Source organism: Aquarana catesbeiana, linkage group LG04, assembly GCF_042186555.1.
Source record: "Aquarana catesbeiana isolate 2022-GZ linkage group LG04, ASM4218655v1, whole genome shotgun sequence".
NCBI classification, from domain to species: Eukaryota; Metazoa; Chordata; class Amphibia; order Anura; family Ranidae; genus Aquarana; species Aquarana catesbeiana.
Genome location: NC_133327.1, coordinates 364,813,332 through 364,831,593, shown reverse-complemented (window position 1 = coordinate 364,831,593; position 18,262 = coordinate 364,813,332). Strand labels below are relative to the sequence as shown.

At 41.3% G+C, this 18,262-nt stretch overlaps 1 protein-coding gene across 3 annotated transcripts in view; it reads right to left on the bottom strand.

The window, feature by feature from the left end:
• Nucleotides 1–14,270: 14,270 nt before the first annotated feature.
• CRYBG1 (crystallin beta-gamma domain containing 1) overlaps nucleotides 14,271–18,262 on the bottom strand; it is a 343,574-nt gene continuing 339,582 nt past the window's right edge. For all 3 annotated transcript variants that reach the window (XM_073627016.1, XM_073627017.1, XM_073627018.1), the window contains one exon: nucleotides 14,271–16,893. In XM_073627016.1, coding sequence (XP_073483117.1) covers nucleotides 16,805–16,893 — 89 coding nt within the window. In that variant the 3' untranslated portion in view covers nucleotides 14,271–16,804. The remainder of the gene's footprint in view (nucleotides 16,894–18,262) is intronic.

Here is an 18,262-nt window from a genome sequence, read left to right as displayed (position 1 = left end):
TACCTGTAGTTGAGTGTTTTAAAGTTTTAGCCAGCCACAGATCCCAGCATCCGACAGACACGGTGTCTGGGCTGGGAATGAATGAAGCTGGTTTTTAAAGTAAAATGAGTTCCCATCAGCTGGCGCGATAATCGCGCTCAGCTGATAAGTGGAACTCATCAGCTGGAGAGCCTTCCTATTGCTCCCTGGGACAGGGATGCGCGGCGCCGCCCCTACCGCGCACGCGCGAGCGCAGCTACGTTGGGACGGCGTCACGCACCTCCGTCCCACCGGCATGGAATGCCTCACCGGCGGACTGCGCATGTCCGCCGGAGTGGCAATATGGAGGAGAGAGGGCGTGATGTTAAGTCGCCCTGGTAACCTCCCAGAGCGCCGCCCAGACCAACATTCTGGGTGGCTTTCCGTGCCGGGTGACCGCTGAAGCAACACGCACCCAAAGCCGGACAGTAGAGGGCAGACATAAAGGGGCATATTTGTCATCATTTCCAAAGTAATATGTGTATCTTATGGTATAAGATAAAGTATAAATATTTCGATGTAATAAACAAGGAGCAACAGAGATATCAGCACGACACATATTTTTCAGTTAGAAATCATCATATATTCATAAAATAACATTATGAGGTGGGCAAAGAACTGGCACTACAAATATTTGTTTCTAAAGGAACATGAGGTAATAGACATAGAAGGAAAATACATTCCATAAATCTCTGTTAATTGCAACAGACTATGCTTAATTAGATATTGAACAGTATATAATGAGTGATACAGGTGTAATTGCTAATTCGAATTCTACATAACAGTAATAGACAATTGATGTTAGTAAGTAGACTGATACAGCTCAAGAGTCATCTCAAGAGTTTACAGCATAGATGTTAAATACATATTATTGCATGGTACTCACATGAAATCGTATTACGAGAGACCTAAGTATCTGAGGGGACGACTAGAACAAAACCCCGATACATGTCAAATGTTTTATATATCATTCCTGCAAGATTGTGAGAAATCCTCTATTAGAGTAAATCTTTCATTATATCTTATTTTTCCATTCCACCGGAGTTAAACCCTTCTAGAAATGGTTTAAAACATATAGCCTCATTAAGGCCTGGAGGCGAGGTAGCTTTTAATAAATAGATCCATTTAAGCTCTTTCTGGAGCAAGATCTTGTTCCAGTCGCCCCCCCTAGGGCTCGGGTGCACCCGATCTAAGATTAGAAATCTGACCTTGGGAAATTTGCCCCCATGTACTAGGGCAACATGGCGACCCAGGGGAAGGTCAGGATCGGAAGTTTGCATGGACACAATGTGTCTGTATGCTCTTTTCCAAAATTCTTGTTTTGTTTTCCCTATATAAAAACAACCGCAGTTGCACTCGAGTAGATAAACCACTCCAGTGGTTCTGCAGTTAGCAAAATGTTTCGGATACAATTTCCTTCCATTGGGGAGGATAGGGTTCTTCTGTGTGAACATATATGCACAATAACGGCAAGAGCCGCACATGAATGTTCCTTTATATTTACAGTGTACCTTTGTCGATTCATTTCTAAACTCACTGTTTGTTATCTTGTCGCCATTAGATGTCGCTCTCCTAAATGTAAACTGGGGTTTACTTGGCACCAGATGACCCAGAGATGGATCATGGGTCAGTAGGTGCCAATATTTCTCAACTATTTTTTGTACTTGACGGTGTTGTTGATTGTATGTGGTTATAATACGAAGTGGATTGGTATCTTTTCGTCTAGGGGCCTGAAAGAGCGTATCTCTGGGTTTACTCATTACTCTTTTAAAAGATTTTTTCAGGGATTTATGTGTATATCCTCTTGCTAGTAATCTATTTCGTAAGTTCGCCGCTTCTTTCAGGAATGTATCATTATCAGTACAGTTTCGTTTGATTCGAAGAAATTGTGAGTACGGTATAGAGTCTATGAGAGGCTGTGGATGGAAACTCGCAGCATGCAGTATAGTGTTTCCTGCGGTGCATTTTCTAAACAGTTTGGTGGACAGTTTTCCTTGTTCTTCCCTATAGATTTCTATGTCCAAAAAAGTAATTTGATTTTGATCGAAGGACATAGTGAATGTTAGATTGAAGTCATTTTTATTCATTCTTAATAAGCACTGCTCGAGCACATCCTGGGGGCCATCCCAAATGATCAAGATATCGTCTATATATCGATACCAGCCCACAATGTGGCTGGTATATTGGGTAAGGCCATCATCAGAGAGGAAGGCTTTCTCCCACTCCCCCAGGTACAGGTTGGCATACGACGGGGCACAACATGTCCCCATCGCAACCCCCTGCACCTGGAGGTAGTGGGAGCCATTAAAGATGAAGATGTTATGAGTAAGGATGTGCTCGAGCAGTGCAACAATGAATTCATTATAAATAGGGTCCAACTGTGGATTTTGTTGTAGTATGTGTCTGATTGCTGCGAGTCCACGTTCATGTGGTATCGAACTGTAGAGTTTCTACGTCGATTGTAACTAGGAGAGCTTGGTCTGGTACATATAGGAGATCCAAAATTTGTAGAAGATGAGTCGTGTCCCTTACATATGATGTTAGGGCAACTACGAAAGGTCTCAGGTATTCATCGACCAGCTTACTAGCATTGTCGCTAATCGAACCAATGCCTGAAATGATAGGCCTGCCAGGTGGATCTGTCAGGCTCTTATGTACTTTCGGAAGTATGTAAAATGTTGGGATCCTGGGAAAATTATTTCTTATAAATGTCCAGGTGGATTTATTGATTGTATTGTTCAAATACGCCGAGTCTATTAAGGTGTAGAATTCTCTATTATACTTCTCAACAATGGAGGCCGGCATACGACGATACCAGTCTGCATTGTTGAGGATTTTGTTACAAATCTTAACATAGTGGTCATTATTTAGGACAACTATATTTCCTCCCTTGTCTGATGATTTTATCGTGATTTTAGTATTGTTAGCTAGGGAGATTAGTGCCTCAGATTCTTCTGGCCTTAGATTAAGGGGTCCCTTCATCTGTACTTTGAGTTTATCTAGATCACCATTGACGAGTTTCAGGAAGGCTGCTGCATTTGGGCACGTACTCGGTGGCGGACACATGTCGGATTTTTTCTTAAGTTTAGATATTATTGGATAGGTACAATCGGCCATATCCAATTTTTCTACTGATTCCAAAATTTGAGGAAGATCTATTCGATCGATTAGATCAGTTGTATCATTCTCCTCAAGGAGGGCGATTAATTGGTCCAAAGCTTGATTTTCTTGGAGAGTGTATTTGGATGTAGTGTCCTGTTTTTGATAAAGTTTTTTAAGGATCACTTTACGAATAAATAACTGAAGATCTTTGTAGAGTTCGAATTTGTTTAGATTATAATTAGGACAAAAATTTAGACCCTTCTTTAACACCGATGTTTCAGGCATGGATAAAGAGTGTGAAGATAGATTAATGATACCGAGATCCAAGTCTGTAGATGTCAGTATCTTAGTATGGTCTTCTATAGTGTCATTTGTGTGTAAGTGTTGAGATTGGGTGGAGGCGGTTTGACGCCCGCCAATATTTGATCTAAAAAAGAGGAATCCCTGTGACTTGAATCTTGTGTGTTAGTGATGTCTTGATTTGAAGGAGGTATGTGTTGATGTGATGCATAGTACAATGTGGACAAATTAGAGGGTTTCTCAGAAGGTGCCGTGCTAGTGTGTGAGATAGTGGGTGTCCTTTCTGAAATTTGTTTTTTAGGTTTGTGTTCTGGTGTTTGATCACCTGAGAATTGTCGTTTTGTGCCAAATGTGGGTTTCATGATTGGCTAACCGAGTTTGATTGACAGCAGCGAGATCCAGTGGCGCCACTGCTGTGTTTCAGCCAATCAGGAGGGAGAGTCCCGGATGGGCGAGGGACTCGTGGACATCACTGGATAGAGATGGGGCTTGGGTAAGTATTAGGGGGGCTGCTGCACACAGAAGGCTTTTAATCATAATGCATAGAATGCGTTAAGATAAAAAAAAAAAACCTTCTGCCTTTACAACCACTTTAATCTCCCTGTATTGTATGACGCCAAGGCTCCGGCCATAGACTGGAACTTCAGACAGAAATAAAGAGCGCTGGAGCAGGGGTGCAAGGTAAGTGATTGAAGTCAGTTCTGCAATCCACTAGACTAGGGGTCTCCAAACTTTCTAAACAAAGTTTAGCTGGTTTATTGTCCTTCAGACTTGAGGAGGGTCAGACTGGCCTTTGGAAGTAGAAAATGTCCTGGCATCAGTGAGAGTAAACAATGCTCCATTTTTGTTGACATTGAGTGCAATTGTGCCCCATCGTTTGTGTAATTTGATGGTTAGAATCATGCCCCAACATTGGTGTCACTGGGTGGAACCGTGCCCAGTTGCTGGTGCCATTGGGAGGTACTGTGCCCCTTCATTGTTGTCAGTGGGGGAATTAAGCCCCAATGTTCGTATCAGAGGATGAAATAATGCCCCAAGAGCTGGATAAGAGCAAACAAAGGGCCGCAATTTGGAGACCACTGCCCTAGACAAAACAAGCATTTACAGTATCTCACAAAAGTGAGTATACCCTCCATCCAGGTACCGTATTTATCGGCGTATAACACGCACTTTTTTCCCCTTAAAATCAGGGGAAAGTCGCAGGTGCGTGTTATACGCCGATCCCCTGCGATCCCGTGGTGTCAAAACTTCAAAATCGCCGACCGCGATTTGAAAATGGCGCCGCCGGCGCCGAAATACACAGAGCCGGTCCTCGGCTCTTTCCGGCGGCTCTCGTTCATTTTCGGCTCCACTCGTAGTCCCGAGCGGAGCTATCCGAACCTACTCGGATAGGTTCGGATAGCTCCGCTCGGGACTACGAGTGGAGCCGAAAATGAACGAGAGCCGCCGGAAAGAGCCGAGGACCGGCTCTGTGTATTTCGGCGCCGGCGGCGCCATTTTCAAATCGCGGTCGGCGATTTTGAAGCCCAATATGGCAGGGACAGGGGATCGACGGCTGCAATGGGGGAAGGCTGCACTGGGGAAGACTGCACTGACAAGGCTGCACTGGGGAAGGCTGCACTGACAAGGCTGCACTGGGGAAGGCTGCACTGACAAGGCTGCACTGGGGAAGGCTGCACTGGGGAAGGCTGCACTGGGGAAGGCTGCACTGGGGAAGGCTGCACTGGGGAAGGCTGCACTGACATGGCTGCACTGACATGGCTGCACTGGGGCAAGGCTGCACTGAGAAGGCTGCAATGATGGGCATTTAAATGTAAGTTTTTTTCCCTTCAACTTTCCTCCTAAAAGTTTTTTTTCCTTAAAATTCCCTCCTAAATTGGGGTGCGTGTTATACGCCGGCGCGTGTTATACGCCGATAAATACGGTATTTGTATTGCAGCTTCTAATTTTCTTTTTAGCTTAAGTATTGTGTCTCATTCAGCACAACTTATCCACACCATATTGTGGCATAATCTTTCATTCTAGGTGCATTTTTACCTGTGAAATTTTATTTAAAATTTTATGTATTATATTTTATTTTTTACAAAAAGCATTTTAACATCTTATCAATCATAGTAAAGGATAGGATATATTTTCATGTGAAGAAATGACACTTTGCTACAATGTAAAGTAGTGAGTGTACAGCTTGTATAGCAGTGAAAATTTGCTGTCCCCTCATAACTCACACAGCCATTAATGTCTAAACCGCTGGCAACAAAAGTGAATACACCCCTAAGTGAAAATGTCCAAATTGGGCCCAATTAGCCATTTTCCCTCCCCAGTGTCACTTGACTCAGTGTTACAAGGTCTCCGGTGTATTAAATTTGGTGTTATCGCTCTCACTCTCTCATTATGGTCACTGCAAGTTCAACTTGGCTACTTATGGCAAAGAACTCTCTGAGGATCTGAAAAAAAGAATTGTTGCTCTACATGAAGATGGCCTAGGCTATAAGAAGATTGCCAAGACCCTGAAACTGAGCTGCAGCACGGTGGCCAAGACCATACAGCAATTTAACAGGACAGGTTACGCTCAGAACAGGCCTCACCATGGTCGACCAAAGAAGTTGAGTGCACATGCTCAGCATATCCAGAGGTTGTCTTTGGGAAATAGACATATGAGTGCTGCCGGCATTGCTGCAGAGGCTGAAGGGGTAGGGGGTCAGCCTGTCAGTGCTCAGACCACACGCCACACACTTCATCAAATTGGTCTGCATGGCTGTTGTCCCAGAAGGAAGCCTCTTCTAAAGATGATGCACAAGAAACCCCGCAAACAGTTTGCTGAAGACAAGCAGACTAAGGACATTAATTACTGGAACCATGTCCTGTGATCTGATGAGACCAAGATAAACATATTTGGTTCAGATGGTGTCAAGCGTGTGTGTGTGTGGCGGCAACCAGGTGAGGAGTACAAAAGACAAGTGTGTCTTGCCTACAGTCAAGCATGGTGGTAGGAGTGTCATGGTCTGGGACTGCATGAGTACTGCCGGCACTGGGACCTACAGTTCATTGAGGGAACCATGAATGCCAACATGTACTGCGATATACTAAAGCAGAGCATGATCCCCTCCCTTGGGAGACTGGGGCACAGGGCAGTATTCCAACATGATAACGACCCCAAACACACCTCCAAGATGACCACTGTCTTGCTAAAGAAGCGGAGGGTAAAGGTGATGGACTGGCCAAGCATGTCTCTAGACCTAAACCCTATGGAGCATCTGTGGGGCATTCTTAAACTGAAGGTGAAGGAGCACAAGGTCTATAACATCCACCAGCTCTGTGATGTCGTCTTTGAGGAGTGAAGAGGACTCCAGTGGCAACCTGTGAAGCTCTGGTGAACTCCATGCCCAAGAGGGTTAAGGCAGTGCTGGAAAATAATGGTGGCAACACAAAATATTGACACTTTGGGCCCAATTTGGACATTTTCACTTAGGGGTGTATTCACTTTTGTTGCCAGCGGTTTAGACATTAACCACTTCTGGACCACCTCACGCCGATGTACGTCCCTACTTTGAGGACGGATATCGATGTTATGGCAGCAGCTAGCTGCCATAACCCTGGTATTCTCGTGTTCGGCCGGTGGTCTGGTACAAGATAAAAGTGGTCTCTGCAGCGCATTCGCCGCAAGATCACTTTTATCGGCGGCGGGAGAGGGGGGCCCCCCTCCAGCCGCGATCCGGTGCCCTCCGCCACTTCCGGACCGCCGATGTACGTCCCTACTTTGAGGACGGATATTGTTATGGCAGCAGCTAGCTGCCATAACCCTGGTATTGCCGTGTTCGGCTGGCGGTCCGGTACAAGATAAAAGTGGTCTCTGCGGCGGATTCGCTGAAGGATCACTTTTATCAGCGGCGGGAGAGGGGGCACCCCTCCCGCCGTGATCAGGTGCCCTCCGCCGCTTACCAGAGCCGTCGGCAGCGGCGGAGGCGATCGGATCCTTCCTGTGGCTGTGCATGGAGACGAGTGAGGGGAAGATGGCCCCCACCTGTCTCCATGACACTGCAGTGCGGAAGTGACATCAAAATGTCACTTCCGCCCATAGCTCTTAAAGGGCCATTTTTTCTTTTTTCTTTTTTTTTTTTTTGCATTTTAGTGTAAATATTAGATCTGAGGTCTTTTTGACCCCAGCTCTCATATTTAAGAGGTCCTGTTATGCTTTTTTTCTCTTTTTTTCTATTACAAGGGATGTTTACTTGTAATAGGAATAAAAGTGACACATTTTTTTTTTTTTTTAAAGCAGTAAAAAAAAAAAAAGGAAAGGTAAAATAAATAAGAAAAAAAATTTTTTTAAACGTGCCCCATCCTGCCGAGCTTGCGTGCAGAAGCAAACGCATACGTGAGTAGCGCCCCCATATGAAAACAGTGTGAGGTATCACCGCGATTGGTAGAGCAAGAGCAATAATTTTAGCCCTAGACCTCCTCTGTAATGCAAAACATGCATCCTGTAGAATTTTTTAAATGTCGCCTATGGAGATTTTTAAGGGTAAAAGTTTGTCGCCATTCCTCGAACGGGCACAATTTTGAAGCGTGACAGGTTGGGTATCAATTTACTCGGCGAAACATTCTTTCACAATATAAAAAAAAAATGGGCTAACTTTACTGATTTCTTATTTCTTAATTCAAAAAAGTGTATTTTTAAAAAAAAAAAGTGCGCTTGTAAGACTGCTGCGCAAATACGGTGTGACAGAAAGTATTGCAACGACCGCCAATTTATTCTCTAGGGCAGTGATGGCGAACTTTGGCACCCCAGATGTTTTGGAACTGCATTTTCCATGATACTCACCTACACTGCAGAGTGCATGAGCATCATGGGAAATGTAGTTCCAAAACATCTGGGGTGCCAAGGTTCACCATCACTGCTCTAGGGTGTTAGAAAAAAATGTATAATGTTTGGGGGTTCTAAGTAATTTTCTAGCAAAAAAACTGTTTTTAACTTGTAAACAACACATCTAAAAAAAGAGGCCCGGTCTTAAAGTGGTTAATGGCTGCGTGTTGTTATTTTGAGGAGACAGCAAATTTACACTGTCATACAAGCTGTACACTCACTGCTTTACATTGTAGCAAAGCGTCATATCTTCAGTGTTGTCACATGAAAAGATATAATAAAATATTTACAAAAATGTGAGGGGTGTACTCACTTCTGTGATACTGTAAAACCCTTGGGGTGGGAGCACTGCAAGGGTGGTGAATGTTACACTTCCTGCTCTGATAATATGCCCCTGTAGTAAATTTAAATCAAATGAAGAAAAGGTACCTCTGCGCTCAATAAAAATATATATTGCTGAGAGTTTCGAAAGACAAGAACATGAAATACTTACACTGCAAAATACCTTCAAGGCAAAACAGTGTATAAATTATGTTCACTCTTTTAAATCGGCACAGGTGTAGTTTGGCAGCTACAGTTGATAAAATGTCAGATTAGAGATTTCATTTTGAAAAGAATATCAACCCAGAGGCAATTCTCAGGAGTACTGCTTACTGGGGAAAAAAACCTTTTGAATGTTACGCAATGCTAGTTCTATCAAACACAGGACTGAGTACAGTATTTATGACCATTGACTGCCTAGGCAATACTTCCAATTTGTGATAACTGGGCTGTCAGTGACCTTGCTAGGAGGCACTTGTACCACACATGAAGATTTGTTTGGTCCACTAGAAAATCACCTTATGAACAGGATCTTCCTTCTTACAGAAAATGAAATTATTAGAAGTTCTGCCTGCATCACTGTTACCGGCAGGCCCTTGTAGTGAGCGATCAGTTTAATGAGCAGATATTTGTAGCCTGAAGGAATATGCTAATCTATGGTCAGTGAGGGTAGTTTAGAAAGAATAACTCAAAGTGCAGTGATATGCAGAAAACAGCAGTCAGCATTCATAAAAAAAAACTGCAGTTAGACCAATAAAAGTATGATTTATTTGATAAGAACAGAACAAAGGGCACACAGACTCAATGCATTAAAAACAAATACGCTTTAATAAAATCAGAAAGTATTGCTCTCACAAATATCAGGAAATAAGCAGCATGTATAAACCTTGAAGTAGAAATCTCAAACTCAGCCCAGTGTGGCAAGCAGTAGGGCTGCATGCTAGAGAGTAGTATCAGCAGAGTCTCCAATACAGCACATAGGACCTCCCTGAAGATGATGTTTAAAAAGGGGGCACCCCACCCCAAAACATGTTGCCTAGCAACTCTGTAATACTCAGACATGGACTTTCTGTCACTGATCCACCAGACTGCCACTGTTTCGTCATCCTCGGGCAGGCCCTCTATGTTGTGTTGGAGGTCTGTGCACCTTCTGTTGTGATCTCATATTTGGTTGTGGACTGCTACTGTCATTTGCCTTTGATGCTGCAAAACTAATCCTACATAACTCATTTGACAACACCGAGTTTTTAATGCCAATAGTGATCTTCTAGTCTGGAAATCTAAGTACAAGTTATCATCTTGTTTTCAAAGAGAGGATCTAAAGTGAAGGCAGATATCCCTAATGAAAATGGTGCAGCAGGACATGGGAAGATGGTTTGAGGAGAGCCAGGGCATAACAGGGTCTTAGATGTGAGTAAAGAGAAACCTTCTCCCCTGTAGTAAAAAAAACAAAAAAGACGACTTTTTTAGGGACACAACAAATGGAATGAAAACAGCCTGTGATCGCAAATCTAATTGGGCGCTATAAAACTTGGAGAGCGCCACTGCAGTGACCTCACAAATTTGGTGGTGTGGCATGGCACTGTGGCGCAATCTGTTTCATGCACTACAAACAATTGTTTTGATAAAGGCCACTCCAGCAAAAAGTCAGAGGCAGGGCCATGACAATGAAGTACCACATTTTTCTCTATACAGGAAATTGTAGCATGTGTGGCTACTGTGGAGACCAACTAAGATTATAGGAACTGCATAAAACAGCCAACAGCTGTTTGATTTAGGATAATTCCTACACAAAGTATATATATGCAGCAGTTGGAAAATGTAATTGTACCTCAGGACAGTAGAGCTGCACGATTCTGGCCAAAATGAGACTCATGAGTTTTTTGCTTAGAATAAAAAGATTGCGATCTCTCACAATTCTCGCGACGTAAAATTTTTCACATTATACAAAAAAAATTGGGCTTACTTTACTGGTTAGTTTTTTGTTCTTTTTTAATTAATTAAATAATTTTTTCCAAAAAAAATGCATTTGAAAGACTGCTGCGCAAATTGGGCTAACTTTACTGGTTAGTTTTTTTGTTTTTTTTTAATTCATTAAAGTAATTTTTTCCAAAAAGAATGCATTTGAAAGACCGCTGCGCAAATACAGTGTGGCATAAAATATTACAACAACCACCATTTTATTCTCTAGGGTCTCTACCAAAAATATATATACAATGTTTGGGGGTTCTAATTAATTTTCTAGTAAAAAAAAATTATTTTAACTTGAAACCAACAAATGTCAGAAAAAGGTTTAGTGTTTAAGTGGTTAAACTTTCCTCATTTACACATGAAGTCTATTCCTTTGACAAGTTATTACAATGTTTATCCCCTTCCCGCCAAGCGTACGCAGATGTGCAGCCTTGGCTTTCGGGGGTTATACCGGGATGATGCCCGCAGCTTCAGGCATCATCCCGGTACTGTTTTTTTAGAGCCAGCTATCGGCTTTCCAGGGATAACAACAGATGTGGCTAAAAGATGTGGACGTCCCCCCCTCCCGCCGCTCTCAACGGGCCTCCCGTCCCACCGGGAGACCCGATCAACAATCCGCCACCTCTGGCAGCTAGGGACAGACTGGCACGAAGTCGGAAACGGCTTCGTTCCAGTCTCCTGATTGTAAACACGGAAGTGATGTCATGATGTCACTTCTCGTTTACTCAGCTGCCAATGGCGCTGGTTTTAAAAAAATATACAGTATTCAGAATTGCCGAAAACGGCGATCTGAATACTTTGAAGTGCAAAGGAGGGATCGGGGGTCTTTTAGTATAAAGAGTACCTGTCACTAGGGATGTTTACATTTCTTGTGACAGCAATAAAAGTGATCGAATTTATTTATTTTTTTAAACACAATTTAATAATATAAAAATATATTAAAATAAGAAAAAAAACCCAATTTTTTTTAAAGCGCCCCCGTCCCCGCGAGCTCGCGCAGTAAAGAAAACGCATACGGAAGTTGCGCCCGCATATGTAAACGGTGTTCAAATCACACATGTGAGGTATCGCCGCGATCGTCAGAGCGAGAACAATAATTCTAGCACTAGACCTCCTCTGTAACTCTAACCTGGTAACCGTAAAAAAAAAAAATAAAAGCGTCGCCTATGGAGATTTTTAGATCCCGTAGTTTGTCGCCATTCCACGAGTGTGTGCAATTATAAAGTGTGACATGTTTGTTATCTATTTACTCGGTGTAACATCATCTTTCACATTATACAAAAAAATTGGGCTAACTTTACTGTTTCATTTTTCTAAAATTGTCCCTTTTCCCAAAAAGTTGCATTTAAAACACCGCTGCACAAATACCGTGTGACCTAAAATATTGCAACAATGCCATTTTATTCTCTAGATTCTCTGCTAAAAATATATATATGTTTGGGGGCTCTAAGTAATTTTCTAGCAAAAAACACGGATTTTAACTTGTAAACACCAAGTGTCAAAAATAGGCTTAGTCATGAAAGGGTTAAACTTAAGTTCCACTGCTAAAGAATGTTGTGATTCTTGGCAGACTGCCCGTTTTTTTTCTTCCTTTCTTTTGATGGCTGTGGCTTCAGAAGAGGAGAGAGAATTCTTTGCATAGCAAGAATCTCTAAACACTTTTGTCAAGATCGCAACGAGGTAAAATCACGATAACGATTCTTGACGATTAATCGTGCAGCTCTACAAGACAGTAAACTAAACTAAGCCTTTGACCAGGTATAGTGGTACAGGACCACTAGAGGGAGCTGGCCCTTTTTTTTTAATCCATGTAGCGTCCTAACCTCCCGTAGATGGCAGTAATGCCGTGCGGTGTCCTCCAGTAAGCTTTGGAGAAAAAAGGCTGTTGGCTATTTATGCATGCACTTTAACTACATAAATAAGAGCACGCAAAAGAATGATTGTCTGCTAGGAGAGTCTTAACTGGCTTTTCATTTTTTCCATTGTTACTAAAAATTTTATTGTAAAAAAGTGCCAAGAGTTAATTAAAGACAGATTTCCTGCAAGACCTAAAACAAAATCTCGTCTTTTGCTGAACAAATTCAAAGGGTTAGATTATTTTTAGCAATTCCATGTAACTTCACTAAATGCATAAATCAAAAGGAAAATGTAGTGCATTTTCAATCAGTATGTACGTAAAGTATTTTTTACAGAAATTACCTTTTAAGATTAACTGTAATATGATCATAAAGCTTTTCCTTGTCCCCTTTAACCAGTGCAGGGAATAAAACATGGGGAAAAATTATGGATTTATATTGGATTATGGATTTTATATTGAAGGGTTTATATTTTTTTTTATCATAGTTTATTTGAAATGATAGAGACAGAATATCAACCAAAGATCCAGAAAAAAACACAATACAAATGTTATAAATTGAGTTGCAGTTCAGTGAGTAAAATAAGTATCTGATCCCCAAGCAAAAACATGACTTCTTACTTCTGTGCTTGCCAATTCTCCACCAAGTACTATGTTTCTTGTAGTTGGTTACCAGGTTTGCACACATCTCAGGAGGGATTTCGGTCCACTCTTCTTTACAGGTCTTCTCTAAATCCTTAAGGTTTTACCTCAAAGTTTCACCACCCTCCATAAATTATCTATAGGATTAAGGTCTGGAGACTGGTTAGGCCACTCCATGACCTTAATGTGCTTCTTCTTAAGCCACTCCTTTCTTGCCTTGGCGGTATATTTCGGGTCATTGTCATGCTGGAAGACCCATCCATGACCCATCTTTAGTGTTCTGACTGAGGGAAGAAAGTTTGCATCCAAGATCTTACAATACATGGCCCCGTCCATTGGCCCCTTAATGCGGCAAAGTTGGACTGTACCTTTAGCGGAGAAACAGCCCCAAAGGATAATGTTTCCACCGCCGTGCTTGACTGTAGGGATGGTGTTCTTAGGGTCATAGTCAGCATTTTTCTTCCTCCAGAGTCGAGGTAATGCCAAAGAGCTCAATTTGGTCTCCTCTGACCACAGCACTTTCTCCCAATCCTTTTTTGAATCATTTAGATAATTCAGAGAAGGATGACACTACTGAAGTTGCTGCAACTTCAGAAAAAGTTCCTGCGCTACTTTGACTCCAAAGTTGCACTGAAAATCGTGCGACTTTGGAGTCAGCTAGTGTGAAGCCTAAAATGAAGACATAGCTAAAGGTTTGTGGCAGAGAGAAGAGGCCAATACTAGGCGGCACAGGAGAGTTAGTAAGACCAATATACAATAGAGGTGAATAGAAGAGACTATGATGTTCTAAAACTGATAGTTTAGGCATGAATAGCAGCAAAACGTGTCACAGATTGTCTGACTGCAGAATGGTTGGGGGGTGGTTATGATGCAAAGTGGTCATTTTCAGAAAAAAAACTACATGTATGCCAATGCAGCATAACAATAGCATAGGACACTTTTCTTCTGAAGAAAACTTTAGCGAAAGTGGTAATGAACAGGTCCCCTGACATCTGCTACGCTGCTGTACAAAGCTACCTGGTGCAGAGAGAATTGCCTAAATATGTACTACATAGAGGTAGTCTTCTTCATGGACTGCCCAGATCTGTGTTAACTATAGTGAATAGGTCAGTAGTCCATTGCCTCCCTTTATGCACTAACTTCTATATGTGGTTTTTGGGATGCAATGCTCGTTAATATAATTCAAACCAAGACAATAGATTCAAAGGTAAAATCTGTTTTATTTATAGTTCAAAAAAGGATTGTAGAAAAATATCCACCAACTATAAAGGAGTCCAGAAACAAAAGAGTAAACCTCTTAATGACAAACATGTAAGGCACATAAGGTATTTTTTTTAATAAAGCATAATTTATATAATTTTCTTTTAAAATATCCTGAAATAAAGCTTTAACATCCAGTGGTCAGAAATACTTAATATTTTTATTGCTTGTCTAATTGTGAGCTTTTCCATAAATATTCTGAGGCTGGGATTCAGCACTTATACATTTTCTAGTTATGTTAATTCTCTGAATGCTTTCCTGTCTTGTATTCTACCCAAAATTCCGCCAGAGAAAGCATAGTATGGGCATGACTTAAAGTGCCGGGTTTGTAGTGTCATTAGTAAGATAACATTCAGCAAGATACAAATTTTCATTAAATGAGAGCAATTTGCATCTTTTATGCATGAGCTGTGTCTACACCAAACTAGACTTTGTCTTTTATGGGGTACACACCACAATCTCGTTATCTGTGCAGTATGTTTTGTAGAATTTCAAAGATAATGATAATGTCTGTTTTATACAGGGACGTTCACGGATGCCGTTTCTTTCAACATTTATCAACTGGCTCGGGTTCCACAAAATCTTAAGCATGGTATATACGTAGAGTTTTTTTTTTTGTTCAACCAGCAGGTTGAATTAAGAAAAAAAAATGACAGACTCCTCTATCCACGCAAGCAATGTGGATCTCTCCTGTTGTATTTTGACAGCGGGGACTCCCCCTGCCAGAATACACTGATCAGCCATTGGCTGCAATGGCAGATCTAATGCTGGTTTTCCAGCAGGACCGTTCAACAAAAACCAGTCTAACGACTAGTTGAACAGACAGGCCTACAAATGTACCAAAATTTATACAGATCCTGCTGAACCCGCCAAATTTTGATATGTATATACCCAGCTTACTCAAACTATTTCCTTGTAAATGCAATCAGCAGAGAAATTGCATTAAATGATGGCATCAACATTCTTTGCTCATGGCTACTTATACAGTTCTTCAAAAGTCCTTATCAAAAGGCTTATCTTAACCAATGAACAATCTGTATTACAGTAATCCTACCCACATATAACCACAACACATGTGCAGGGATTTAACAAATGTACCACTAGGCTATATTAGAATGTAAGTTCCCAAGAACAACAGTAAAAAAATGAGTAATGCATTTCACTCATACTCAAACACTAAGCAGCTCCTGGTATTGTGCCATTTTTTCTGTAGTGATGAATGAAAGATGCATGAAAACAAATACATAAAAACATCCAATCATTCAGGAGTATTTGATTTCTTGGAAATTCCCCCTTTAGTGGTCAGAAATAGTGCAGTGCCACTTTAAAACATGCTCCTGACCACATTTAAAGAGAATGCCTGTTTTAAATGGATGAAGCATATTGTACACATGGAGAAGGCACCTGGGATTGGAGAGAAAACAGCAAGGATCAGAGATGGTGTACAACAAAGGGGTGGGACACATAAAGGATCACAAGGCAGTAATTGATGAAGATGGTGATGGAAAAAGCAAGGCTGAATATTTTGAGAAGCGAGGAAAGAGACTCCTAGTGGCATGTCCAAGATGTCTTCTGCCAGCTGCACATGCATGGCAAATATATCAGATTTGAACTAAGATTTATTGGTGGGACCTATATATGCTTGTTTGATAATTTTATTAGAACTTGCTTTAGTGCCTCTGAAAAACCCTTTGTGTGTTTGATGATGATGGTGGAATCGCGTTGTGTGTCCACAAACAAAAAAAGCACTGCTCCAATGCTATACATTTTGCCAAAAAGGATTCACCCATTTATCATTGCTGAATTAAATATGACTTTTTCTCCCTAAAACACTCAGCAGTTTGCACAAGACAGCATCTAACTAACCAGTTATATAGTACAACTACATAGAAATCTGCTAAGGCAAACAGGAAGAGGGTCACATAGAATTGAAGTTTGCACATATGCGGATAATCCAGTGAATTGGTTTGTAGTCTAGGTAGCTTAGCAGTGCTTCTGAATACTTTTGGTTTTTGATAATAACCTTAAAGGAGACATCAAACTGAGTGGGTACCAATAAAACAGTGCAGGTATCACTTTGAGATGACAACATAGATTCATAATCAAGTGTTTGTAGTGAAGGTTTGCAAGTTGCCTCACTTTTTAATAGTCTATGTACAAGAGTCACTATAACACATCCAAGTTCCACATGTAGGCCTTTTTTTGCCTTGACTATGCTAGAGGTTCAAATGAAGTTCCTTTGAATATTGCACTAGCTTCAAGCTTTACAAACAAAAGTTAATAGAAGGCAATCGAAGAACCATTGAACATAAAACCAGTTGACTCCATGGCAAAGTCATTGGTGATGTAAACATCCACTGAAAGTCATGATTCTCAGGATACAGGTTTCCTAGCAGCAGTGCAGGCAGCCAACACATAGAATGACCAATGAGTGCCTTGGGTCACAAGAACATCCACTTTACATCGGTGTCGGTTTATAAAACACATATTTCCCACAGCTGGGTGAGCTTGCCTTCTGTTACTGGGTTCAGCACAATGTGTTGTTGATCATACTGATTGCCCCCTGTGGGAAAGAAAAATTGTACAATTTAAAAAAATAAGCAGTATCTGATCACATCACAGCTTTCATTCAATATACTCTTACTAATGGTATTAGCAGATGATTAATGTACAGTATATGTAAATGTGTATATTAAAAACGATAGATCTAGATGTAGCAATTGGGAGAGCACAAGTTGGAAGTAAAATCACAATAAATCATGTTGCCCAAATATACTAAGCATCTATCATTATACAACAGTGTCACTAGTTAAATCTTATTTGAAATATCTAGTGGTCATTACAAGGGTTACATTGAAACAGGGTATATTTTGCTTAGATTCTACTGTCAAGATTTCTACATAACATCAATATAAGCTTCGTGTAAGCCAAGAGGAGCTTAAAGTGATTGTAAACCCTTATTTATTTTTTTAATACCAAACATGTAATACTTACCTGCTCTGTGGAATGGTTTTGCACAGAGCAGACCTGATTCTCCTATTCTTGGGTCCCTGGTGGCGCTCCTGGCTCCTTCCATCCACCAAATTCCCACCATAGCAATCTACTTGCTATGGGTGCGCTTTTGTGGACTTACTCTTGAGCTGAGCCAGTGGCTCCTGCTGCTGTCTCTGAGCCTATGAGGAGGGAGAGAGCTGAGATCTGCTGCTCTCATGCACATCACTGGATCAAGATCAGGCTTGGGTAAGAAAATGGGTGGTTGAAGGGATCTGCACTCAGAAGGTTTTTTACCTTAATGCAGAGAGTGCATTACGGTAAAAAGCTTTTAGCCTTTAGAACCACTTAAAGTAAAGCTCCATGTTTAATGCCACTTTGACTCGTTTGTATAGGACACACTGGCCTGAATTAACTATTTCACGTTAAATAATTGTCATTAGAAAACTTCAAGGTACAGAAAGTATGCAATTGTGAGTTATACACAGTTAGCTGCCAGGACAGTGAGACTCAGTGGTATAACACCCTGTTCAGCATGGCAAAAGCTTGCAGGTATATGGAACATGAAGCTATAGATACAGGATTTTCTTGTAAATACCTTGAAAAGAGTTTTCCTGTTGTTCAAAGTATTGGTCTGAAATAGACCAGCGATGTCAGTGGGAGGCATACTTCAAAGGAGAGGGAAAAAAAAATTAAGGCCTCCAGAGAAGGTGAATGTAACAAGAGGAAGTTGCAGTAGTGGGTAAAGGATAGAGAGGAAAAAAGAGGAGGGAAAAGGTGATTTGGGGCAAGAGGAAGGCTTAGGGAAATAAAAAGGAAGGGATGTGACATCACAGCTGTTCTTCCCCTACAAGGAAGAGTAACTTTCTACTGACATTGAAGAATGTGCATATTGTATCCAAGGAGACCCTACCACAACAAGTACGTAGGAGAACTCTAGT